Source organism: Oryx dammah, unplaced genomic scaffold (assembly GCF_014754425.2).
Source record: "Oryx dammah isolate SB20612 unplaced genomic scaffold, SCBI_Odam_1.1 HiC_scaffold_12, whole genome shotgun sequence".
Classification (NCBI taxonomy): domain Eukaryota; kingdom Metazoa; phylum Chordata; class Mammalia; order Artiodactyla; family Bovidae; genus Oryx; species Oryx dammah.
Window position 1 is genome coordinate 41383859 of NW_024070196.1, and position 12336 is coordinate 41396194.

The 12336-nt window shown below is 39.4% G+C and overlaps 1 protein-coding gene across 4 annotated transcripts in view; it reads right to left on the reverse strand.

Moving 5' to 3' along the window:
• GRIA2 (glutamate ionotropic receptor AMPA type subunit 2) overlaps window positions 1-12336 on the reverse strand; it is a 197745-nt gene that overhangs the window by 95746 nt on the left and 89663 nt on the right. For all 4 annotated transcript variants that reach the window (XR_005723039.1, XM_040251475.1, XM_040251474.1 and 1 more), the window contains exon 3: window positions 1542-1781. Coding sequence is in view for 3 of the 4 variants with exons in the window: in XM_040251475.1 (XP_040107409.1) it covers window positions 1542-1781 (240 nt within the window). In the remaining variant the exon portion in view is untranslated. The remainder of the gene's footprint in view (window positions 1-1541; window positions 1782-12336) is intronic.

Genomic DNA, 12336 nt, shown 5'->3' on the forward strand with positions numbered 1-12336 from the left:
AGAAATCCTCGAAGAGGGGTCAAGAGTGAAAGAGTCAGCAGAGGGCAAGATGCTAAGCCCTTTATCACATGAAAAAGAAGGCTACTTCAGAGCAATCCAGCACACTGGAATCTGTATTTACTCTAAACAGTTCTGTGTTTCCGTTTTTCACTCCCCATGGGTAGAGCAAAGCTCTCCCTTCTCAAAGCAGGAAGAAACTTGCTCAGTTTGTATGGTGGTGACTGACTTTCCCACAGAGTGTTCTCACTCTCGGGACTGGAGACCAGGACAGAGAACCTGACACCAGGCTCTGATTGCTGCAGTCAATGTCTGCAAACTGATCCTGGAGAAGGGCTGGTGGCTGGCTCCCGGCTCAGCTGTCTTTGCAGGAAAGCAAGGTGCCTTCTCCTGGTAGGAATAAGCTTCTGGTTTTCCCTTAAACCTTTAAAGCACTGCTGCTCCCTGAACAGGCTGGTATTTTGGCAACGGTGGTCCTCAGTACTTCTGAGTTTGGTGGTGGATACTCTTGAGAAAAATCACCTATGACCATGTGCACAAAGCGTTCATACTATTTTAGGAAGTACACAGGCCCACTGAAGCTGAATCACAGACCCAGGAATGGTTAGCAATACCTAGAATTCTATAACATGTAAGGTTAATCAGGTCTGCTAGTACCAAACTTCAGGACAAATGATGTGGGAAACACAAAGCAAGTGCCCTTACCCCCGAAATAAAAACTAGCTTAATGAGCCTAGACTCTAATTGTCATACTAATCCAAACCATCTCTTCATAAGTAAACACAAAGACTTGTCACAAAGCTTTGGTGTCAAAAGACTTGAGTTCAGCTGAACCACACATGAATGGATCATGAAAAAGTCTTGCAATGTCTCTAAGATTCAGGAATCTCATTACAAAGTAAGGTTAATAACCATCCTTGCCTGGTAAAACTTTTGCATGGGAAATATGTAACACTTATACATTTTTTTAGATGTTCTTATTTGCATATTTACCAAATCTTACTTAAACTAGTTTCCAAGGAGTCACTTCACTCACCTTGGACTGGAAATATAGTCCTCCTAGGGTCTGAGATGCTGATATCAGAAAGGGCTTTTCATATTACAACAGAACATACAGGCACTGTGTGAAGACAATCCATCTCTATAAACTGTTTTATTCTAGATATGCTTCCTAGTTCAAATTGCATTTCATTTTCAAAGCATAGTTAAACCAAGTTACCCTTGGACTATGGCTTCCCCGGTGGCTCAGCAGTAAACAATCTGCCTACAATGGAGAAGACAGAAGTTCGATTCCTGCGTCGGGAAGATCCCCTGGAGGAGGGCGTGGCAACCCACTCCAGTATTCTTGCCTGTAGAATCCAATGGACAGAGGAAACTGGTGGGCTATAGCCCATAGGGTAGCAAAGAGTCAGACACGACTGAAAGGACTAAGCATGCACGCACCCTTGGAATATACTCACACAGCTCTATATCATGTGCAAGTATGAATATACTGTGTGGGCACTGAACTTGACCATTACAGAGAGAGAGGCACTGTCACTTACCTCTGTCGCTGTCATAGAGGTAGGCAAACTTGTCCCACTGGTAGTACTCAATCAAGCTGAGGAGGGCTCCTTTGAGGTCTGGTCGCATCTGAATGACAAATGGATGGGTGCCATCTGTTGGGAAGCTGGGAGTGATGAAGGACACATGGAGCGTGCCACAAAATGATGTGATGGTGTTTACTGACTTCTTGTCATAAAATCCAAAAATAGCATAGACTCCTCTTGAAAACTGGGAGCAGACTAGAAGAACAAGGGAAATAGAAAGATAAATCATTGAAATTGACATACAATCACATGCATTTGCTTGAAGCTAATGTCATTTTATATAATATACAAAAGAATCAACAAACTAAAACATAGAGAGAGCTGATAATTCATCAAATTTATGAAGATTTACTGTATTTGAGAAATACAAAGAATTATAAAACATTAAAAAATAATTCTGGTTATGGGACTATGTCGAACTTAAAAGTTTTTGCACAGTGGAAGAAACTATCAACAAATCTAAAAAGGCAGCCTACTGAGTGTGAGAGGATATTTGCAAATCATATATCTGATTGGGGGTTAATATCCAGCATATACAAATAACTCAGATAGCTCAACAAAAAATGAAAACAACCCAATTAAAAAGTGGGCAGAGGATCTGAGTAGATATTTTTCCCAAGAAGACATACAGATGGCCAACAGACACATGAAAAGATGTTCAACATCATTAATATTAGGAAAATGTAAATCAAACCCCACAATGAGATATCACCTCACACCCATTAAAATGGGCATCATCAAAACACAACAAATAACAAGTGCTGGCAATATATGGAGAAAGGCGAACCCTTGCACGGTGTTAGTAGAAATGTAAATTTGTACAGCAACTATGGAAAACATTACAGTGGTTCCTCAAAAAATTAAAAGTAGAACTACCATACAATCAAGCAATTCTACTTCTGGGTACTTTTCTAAAATAATGCACCCCTAAAATGTTCATAGCAGTGTTATTCGTAATAGCCAAGACATGGAAGCACATAAGTAACCATCAACATACAAGTAGGTAAAGAAGATGTAGTGTATATAGGAGGTGATGGAATTCCAGTTGAGCTGTTTCAAATCCTGAAAGATGATGCTGTGAAAGTGCTGCACTCAATATGCCAGCAAATTTGGAAAACTCAGCAGTGGCCACAGGACTGGAAAAGGTCAGTTTTCATTCCAATTCCAAAGAAAGGCAACCCAAAAGAATGCTCAAACTACCGCACAATTGCACTCATCTCACATGCTAGTAAAGTAATGCTCAAAATTCTCCAAGCCAGGCTTCAGCAATATGTGAACTGTGAACTCCCTGATGTTCAAGCCGGTTTTAGAAAAGGCAGACGAACCAGAGATCAAATTGCCAACATCTGCTGGATCATGGAAAAAGCAAGAGAGTTCCAGAAAAACATCTATTTCTGCTTTCTTGACTATGCCAAAGCCTTTGACTGTGTGGATCACAATAAACTGTGGAAAACTCTGAAAGAGATGGGAATACCAGACCATCTGACCTGCCTCTTGAGAAATCTGTATGCAGGTCAGGAAGCAACAGTTAGAACTGGACATGGAACAACAGACTGGTTCCAAATAGGAAAAGGAGTACGTCAAGGCTGTATATTGTCACCCTGCTTATTTAACTTCTATGCAGAGTACATCATGAGAAACACTGGACTGGAAGAAACACAAGCTGGAATCAAGATTGCTGAGGGAAATATCAATAACCTCAGATATGCAGATGACACCACCCTTATGGCAGAAAGTGAAGAGGAACTAAAAAAGCCTCTTGATGAAAGTGAAAGAGGAGAGTGAAAAAGTTGGCTTAAAGCTCAACATTCAGAAAACGAAGATCATGGCATCTGGTCCCATTACTTCATGGGAAATAGATGGGGAAACAGGGGAAACAGTGGAAACAGTGTCAGACTTTATTTTGGGGGGCTCCAAAATCACTGCAGATGGTGACTACAGCCATGAAATTAAAAGACGCTTACTCCTTGGAAGAAAAGTTATGACCAACCTAGATAGTATATTCAAAAGCAGAGACATTACTTTGCTGACTAAGGTCCGCCTAGTCAAGGCTATAGTTTTTCCTGTGGTCATGTATGGATGTGAGAGGTGGACTGTGAAGAAGGCTGAGCACCGAAGAATTGATGCGTTTGAACTGTGGTGTTGGAGAAGACTCTTGAGAGTCCCTTGGACTGCAAGGAGATACAACCAGTCCATTCTGAAGGAGATCAACCCTGGGATTTCTTTGGAAGGAATGATGCTAAAGCTGAAGCTCCAGTACTTTGGCCAGCTCATGCGAAGAGTTGACTCATTGGAAAAGACTCTGATGCTGGGAGAGATTAGGGGCAGGAGGAGAAGGGGACGACCGAGGATGAGATGGCTGGATGGCATCATGGACTCAATGGACGTGAGTCTGAGTGAACTCCGGGAGTTGGTGATGGACAGGGAGGCCTGGCGTGCTGCAATTCATGGGGTCGCAAAGAGTCAGACATGACTGAGCGACTGAACTGAACTGAACTGAAGGAACTATTACTCAGCTATAAAAAAAAGAATAAAATCATGGATAGACCTAAAGGATATTGTGCTAAGGGCAATAAGCAAATACTGTATGATTTCACTTATATGTGGAATCTAAAAGACAAAACAATTATGTAAATATAACAAAACAGAAACAGATACAGAGAATAAAGAGATGATCACCAGTGGGGTGGGGATAAGGGGTGGGGATGAGTGAAATACGTGAAGGTAATCAAGAGGTACGAATTCTAGTTGCAAGATAAATGAGTCATAGGGATGAAATGTATATTGTGAGAAATATAGTCAATAGTACTTTACATGGTGACAGATGGACTTATCATGGTGTTTATTTTGTAATATACAGAAATAAGGAATTATGTTGTGTACCAGGCAGTAACATAGCACTGTAGGTCAATTATACATCAAAAGCAAACAAACAAACTCATAGGAAACAAGATTGTATTTGTGGTCACCAGAGATGAGAAGTGAGGAAAGGGAGAATTGGATGAAAGGAGTCAAATGTATGAAATTCCTGTTATAAGATAAAGAACTATTAGGGATGTAATGTGAAGTGAAGTGAAGTGAAAGTGTTTGTCGCTCAGTCATGCCTAAGTCTTTGTGACCCCATGGACTGTAGCCCACCAGGTTTCCCTGTCCATGGTATTTTCTAGGCAAGAACACTGGAGTGGTTAGTCATTCCCTTTGCCAGGGAATATTTCTGACTAGGGATCAAACCTGTTCCATGTACATTGGCAGGTACATTCTTTACCATCTGAGCCACGAGGAAAGCCCAAGGATGTAATGTAAAATGTAATAAATGTAATTAACACTGCAGAATGTTATATATGAAAGTTGTTAAGAGAGTAAACCCAAATAGCTCTCATCTCAAATTGTTTACATTTTTCTTTTATTTTGTATCTATGTGATATGATGAATGAACTGATCATTTCATGATATATGTAAGTCAAATCATTATGCTGTCTGCCTTAAACTCATACAGTGCTGTATGTCAATTACATCTCAATAAAACAAGGCTTCCCTAGTGGCTCAGATGGTAAAGAATCTGCTTGCAAAGCAGGAGACCCAGATTTGACCTGTGAGTCAGGAAGATCCCCTGGAGAAGGGAATGTCTACAAACTTCAGTAACCTGGCTTGGAAAATTTCATGGACAGAGAAGCCTAGTGGCCTATAGTCCATGGGATTTCAAAGAGCTGGACATGACTGAGTGAGTAACACTTTCAGAACTGGAAGAAAAAAGGACACATGCACATTATTATTTAACAGACTATATAAATGTAAACATATTTTAGGATAGCTTTATAAAAAAAGAGTACAAGTAAAAATCATTAATTGTAAGAAGAACTAACTGCCATTATCTGGGATTTATATATATTCATGAGAGTTCATTCCTTATATTAACTGATTCTTTTTAAAGGCTTTATTGTGCTAATAATGCTTTTATACTACATAGTTGGTGTGTTTATGAAAGGTCCAATGCTGACCAAAACCTCTTTGAGAGAAGATAGAAGCAGGCCTGGCATCAGGCATAGACACATGCCACCCGCAAAGGACATCTCTTGTCTTCAGAGACGGAGTCAAGTAGCAGCTGAATGAAGCGCAGAACTCCTCATCTTTTTTAACCTTTCCCATGAACTTAATTTATGCATGTGTCTGCTTCACATGAGACAAAACATTATCAAAATGCTTTGGCTTAGAATCTTTCTTAGAAGAAAAAATACAATATTTTATTGGGAAGTCCCCGTTGCTCCCACAATCCCTTGTTCTCTACCCCTACTTGTATTTCAGTGAAGGATCTTCTCCCAAACCCTCCCCCGCAGTCAGACCATCACTAAGTCAGGGTCATTCGAATACCTAAATGTACTCCAAGGTCCCCTTATGTCTTTCTCTACTCCAACCAGTTCACTAACAGCATAAGTTATGTACCTGGTGCTTGCCCTGTGGCCTGGCATGGTACATTAACTTACCTATTTCTTGTGATAACCCTCAAAATAGGAACTATTATTATTTCCAAATTGCTGATAGGAAAATTAAAATGTAGGAAGACGAAGTGACTTAACCAGTCAGACATCGAGTAAATGAGAGATGCTATATTAAAACCCAAACAGTTGGGATTCAGAGTCCACTTTCTTTATTAACGGATAATATTGTGTTTCTCACTCGGATTAGTGGAATACCTACCCAGTGTTCTTCCTTCATCCAATTATGCCCCTTTTATTCAATTTTCCACAATTTAACCAGAATAATTTTTGAAACACAAATTTAATCCTATCTTTCTGAGAAGTAGGATTCCTTTGTCCAAGACTAACCCCTGCAACACACAATACAAGCCACAGACCCCAGTACTTAAGACAACAAATTCAGGTCAACTACATGCTTTGAGTGGATGAATAACTGATGTTTTTAATTTCAAAGTTTATTTCAATCCAAAATATGAAAGTCAGCTATCCAAACTTCCTTTTACATTGGTTAAACTTCATTTAAAGGATAAAACCAATACTATTATATTTCACTTTAATTTAGTCACAAAAATAAAAGATCTATAGAAAAAGTAGATTTGTTTCATAAATAAGAGTATTATTTATTTTCATAAGTAAAGATTGTTGTTTCATAATAAGAAAATTGCTGAAGATGATAATAGCTAATTTCAGGCAATCAATACATGATAGGCAATAATTTCTAATGACTACTGTGTGATATGAAATGAAAGGAAAGCCAGATTAATTAGTTATTTCTTTGAGTGGCCTTTATTCATCAAATATTCTTATTTTCCTTTAAATATTTTTAGTCTTCAACTCATTTCTGCCTTTCTAACATAAGACATTTTATGGGATTTTAGGTGTAATATGTCATTGTGTAATGTGTCTAGGTCTGTGTAATAGATGAACTGCCATCTTTACTACCAATTTTCTGCACAACAGACTAATATATCTCAGAAAATAACTATGTGTGTTTATTTACATTTATTTTAAAACTTTAACATAAAGCAAAGATGAGATTTCTGACATATTCACACTTATAGTTCTGTCCTGGTCTGAGTACAGAACTGGAAAACCACCTTTAATGTATCTGACTTTGCTCATTGCTCACATACATGAGAAGCCCTTTCACTATTAAAACCCATCTATGTAAATTCTGCCATGATTTATTTTATACATGTATATATGTATACTGACATGTATCTCTTAAATCTCAAGCTTGTTCAGAAATTGTTGATACCACAAGACATAAAAATGAGAAGTTGCTCTAAAATTCTCTCTGGGTCTATTTTATTTCATTTCCTGCAAAGTATTGGCATATCACCTAAATACTATAGGAATATCAGGCAACATGATTTACTAATGAGGCGTCCTCATCCATTCTCAGTGAATCACTCAGTAAAGGAGGCCAGTGTTTGAATACACAGTCTGAATAAGGAGCCATTACCTTTCGTTTTCCATTTGTTTTAGACTCTGGAGTAAGTTGTCAAGGGACCTCCTGGTTATCATGACCATCTGGAAATACCTGGCACCGGCCCAACAATATGCACAAGCTGCACAAGACTTCATCAGAAATGACAGTTCACTAACTCAGGAGGCACTTAAAAAAGTGCAGGCAGTTCAGCTGATTTTCCAGGCAGTTCAGCTGATTTCCCAGTGGCCATAATTGCAGAACCATGGCCACTCCCTCCTGATTATTCAGCCACCTCTTAACCTCCCTCCTTGTCCTTCATCTCTTCATGACACATATTCAGTTGTCCACTTGCCCATACCCTCTATTTTTTAGGTTTTGCCTCTCTTGGTGTCCCTTTACGACACACACAATGAGCCCCATTTAGTCACCACAGCTCCTCTCCCTTGACCTCATGTCTGTCATTGTCCCTGTCCCCAAGCATGATAAGATGACATTGCAATTTATACCCAGGACTTAGTCAGAATGTTGACTTGAGCTAGTGTTTCACTTACCCAATCTGCAAGACCATCTCAACAAGAAACACTGAGTGCTATGCTCCTAACACTCCACTCCCAAAGTATCAGAGTGTTTGCACGCTATTAATAATACTGATCTTCTCCCCAGTACTACACTGATACAAGAGCCCGCCGACATAATACCCAAGAACATGAGTGCTCTACTTTGAAAGGACTCCTCCTTGATTAGAAACAAAATTACTCATTTTCATCTCTACTTTATTCCCTAGCAATCTTCCAAAATTCAGTCATTTCCCTAACATATCTATCCTGAAAGAAGGAAGACTTACTATCAAGACAATATTTAAGTAATGTATCATAGCTCTGGAAACAGCTTCAAAGACACATTTCTTTTTTTTTTTTTTTTTTAATTTCACATAGAGTCAAAGCTATGGTTTTTCTAGTAGTCATGTACGGATGCAAGAGTTGGACCATATCAAAACCACAATGAGGTACCATTTCACGTCAGTCAGAATGGCTGCGATCCAAAAGTCTACAAGCAATAAATGCTGGAGAGGGTGTGGAGAAAAGGGAACCCTCTTACACTGTTGGTGGGAATGCAAACTAGTACAGCCACTATGGGGAACAGTGTGGAGATTCCTTAAAAAACTGGAAATAGAACTGCTTTATGACCCAGCAATCCCACTGCTGGACATATACACTGAGGAAACCAGAAGTGAAAGAGACACATGTACCCCAATGTTCATCGCAGCACTGTTTATAATAGCCAGGACACTGAAGCAACCTAGATGTCCATCAGGAGACGAATGGATAAGAAAGCTGTGGTACATATACACAATGGAATATTACTCAGCCATTAAAAAGAATACATTTTAATCAGTTCTAATGAGGTGGATGAAACTGGAGCCTATTATACAGAGTGAAGTAAGCCAGAAAGAAAAACACCAATACATTATACTAACACAGATATGTGGAATTTAGAAAGATGGTAATGATAACCCTGTATGCGAGACAGCAAAAGAGACACAGATGTATAGAACAGTCTTTTGGACTCTGTGGGAGAGGGAGAAGGTGGGATAATTTGGGAGAATGGCATTGAAACATGTATAATATCATATATGAAACGAATCTCCAGTCCAGGTTCGATGCATGATACTGGATGCTTGGGGCTGGTGCACTGAGACGACCCAGAAGGATGGTATGGGGAGGGAGGAGGGAGGGGGATTCAGGATGGGGAACACATGTATACCTGTGGCAGATTCATGTTGATGTATGGAAAAACCAGTACAATATTGTAAAGTAATTAGCCTCCAATTAAAATAAATAAATTTATATTTTTTTTAAAAAAGAGTTAAAGAAAGCTGAGTGCCAAAGAATGGATGCTTTTGAACTGTGGTGTTGGAGAAGACTCTTGAGAATCCCTTGGACTGCAAGGAGATCCAACCAGTCAATCCTAAAGGAAATCAATCCTGAATATTCACTGGAAGGACTGATGCTGAAGCTGAAGCTCCAATACTTTGGCCACCTGATGCAGAGAGGTGACTCATTGAAATAGACACTGATGCTTGGAAAAAAGAAGGGAGGAGGAGAAGGGCACAAAAGGGGATGAGATGGTTGGTAGGCATCACTGACTCAATGGACATGAGTTTGAGCAAGTTCCGGGAGATGGTGAAGGACAGAGGAGTCTGGCACACTTCAGTTCATGGAGTCACAAAGAGCCCGATATGACTGAACAACTGAACAACAATAGCTGATTAACAGTGTTGTGATAGTTTCAGGGGAACAGCAAAGGGACTCAGTCATGTATATACATGCATCCATTTCCTCTAAACTCCCCTCCCATCCAGACTGCCATATAACATTGAGCAGAGTTCCATGTGCTATACTGTAAGTACTTGCTAGTTATTTATTTTAAATATAGCAGTGTGTACATGTCCATTCCAAACTCCCTAACTGTCCTTTCCCTTTCTTCTTCCCTGGCAACAATAACAACTCACAGTTCTTTAAGTCTGTGTGTCTGTATGCTTTGTAAATAAGTTCATTTGTATAATTTTTTTCTGATTCTGCATATAAAAAATGTCATACGATATTTCTCCTTCTCTGTACGACTCATTTACTCAATATGATGATCTCTAGGTCCACCCATGTTGCTGCAGGTGGCGTCAAAATGAGTTAGACAATACTGCACCCCATATAGTCAACTTCTCCCGTTGTCACCTCTGGAGGGAGAGCAAGGAAGAGAAAGCTCCTAGTTTCACGTCTAGATTCATGACCCACACAACTACCCTCTGTATATAAACACTATTATAAACTTTTGAATTCTTATGCTAAATAGCATTAGAATTGTATTTATGCCTTAAAATTCCAAGCTGAATGTAAAATATTAGGTAAAGATGCTCTGAGTATGCCTTTAATTAAATATTTAATATCAACTTTGAGAAACTCAGCAAAGGCAAATCCTTTTTAAAGATACTTTAGGTCAAACAGCAGAAATTATAATCTCCTGGGTATAAGTAACTTGCTGATTACTCTACTTTTGATTACAAGCCCAGATGATAAAAGTCAATAACAATGCTGATAGAGCAGCCAACTCACATCTTTTTCTCCTAGGTCATTCTGCTCATTGGTGCTGGTGATGAACAGGGAGGCCTGGCATGCTGCGATTCATGGGGTCGCAAAGAGTCGGACACGGCTGAGCGACTGAACTGAACTAAACTGAACTGAACTAAACTGAACTGAATGTGGTATATTCCATACAGCCTGGAGAACCTTGCATGATTATTTAGTAGAAAGGGAGAAAAGAACCTGATGGTTTTTGCTTAACATGTTTTACATTTATAAATTGCCATTGACTGGTATGAATCCTGTAGTGTGCTTCATAAGCAGGAACCGTGCTTTGCAGCTTGTGTGAAGTCTGCACAAGTCCGTGTGAAAGCTGCATCACCAAACAAGCCTGACCTCAAAATCTGGAGACCAAAGAAAATCTCTCTCATCTTTTATCACACAGTTTTTGGCACAATGTCCTTGCAAACATAGACCCCAATTTTACTATTGAAATCTTCCTTAAGATCTCTTAATCATTAAATCTAATAATTTTTTCTCATATGTAGCTTTCTTGGACTCTCTGAATTTATTATTATTTATTCTGTTTCCATACAAAAATTAATCTGTTCTCAGTTCAGTTCAGTCGCTCAGTCATGTCCGACTCTTTGCGACCCCATGAATCACAGCACGCCAGGCCTCCCTGTCCATCACCATCTCCCGGAGTTCACTCAGACTCACGTCCATTGAGTCCGTGATGCCATCCAGCCATCTCATCCTCTGTCGTCCCCTTCTTCTCCTGCCCCCAATCCCTCCCAGCATCAGAGTCTTTTCCAATGAGTCAACTCTTCGCATGAGGTGGCCAAAGTACTGGAGCTTCAGCTTTAGCATCATTCCTTCCAAAGAAGTCCCAGGGTTGATCTCCTTCAGAATGGACTGGTTGGATCTCCTTGCAGTCCAAGGGACCCTCAAGCGTCTTCTCCAACACCACAGTTCAAAAGCATCAATTCTTTGGCGCTCAGCCTTCTTCATAGTCCAACTCTCACATCCATACATGACCACAGGAAAAACCATAGCCTTGACTAGACGGACCTTAGTCGGCAAAGTAATGTCTCTGGTTTTGAATATACTATCTAGGTTGGTCATAACTTTTCTTCCAAGGAGTAAGTGTCTTTTAATTTCATGGCTGGAGTCACCATCTGCAGTGATTTTGGAGCCCAAAAATAAAGTCTGACTAGTTCTATGAAAACTGCCATTGGTGCTTTGATAGAGATTGCATTGAATCTATAGATTGCCATGAATACTAAAAAGAATACTAAGATGGGATCATTTTACTTAGTAGCCATTTAAAGTTATTTTAAAATAATGACTGTATTTCCCTGTACAATACATCTTTGTTGCTTACTTGTTTTATACATAATAGTTTATATCTCTTAACCCCTTACACTTATCTTGACTTCCACCCTTCTCTCTCCCCACAGGTAACTAGTTTGTCCTCCATATCTGTGTGTTTCTATTCTTTATATAAGTTCCTTTGTTTTACTTTTTAGATTCCAAATATAAGGGATAACATACAGTATTTTTCTTTCTCTGGCTGACTTATTTCACTAAAAACATATTACCCTCCAGGTCCATCCATGTTGTTGCACATAGAAATATTTCGTTCTTTTTATGGCTAAGTAATATTTTAGTGTCTGTGTGTGTGTGACATTTATCCATTTGTCTGTTGATAGACACTTAGACTGGCTTCCCAGGTGGCTCAGTGATAAAGAATCTGCCTGTAATGC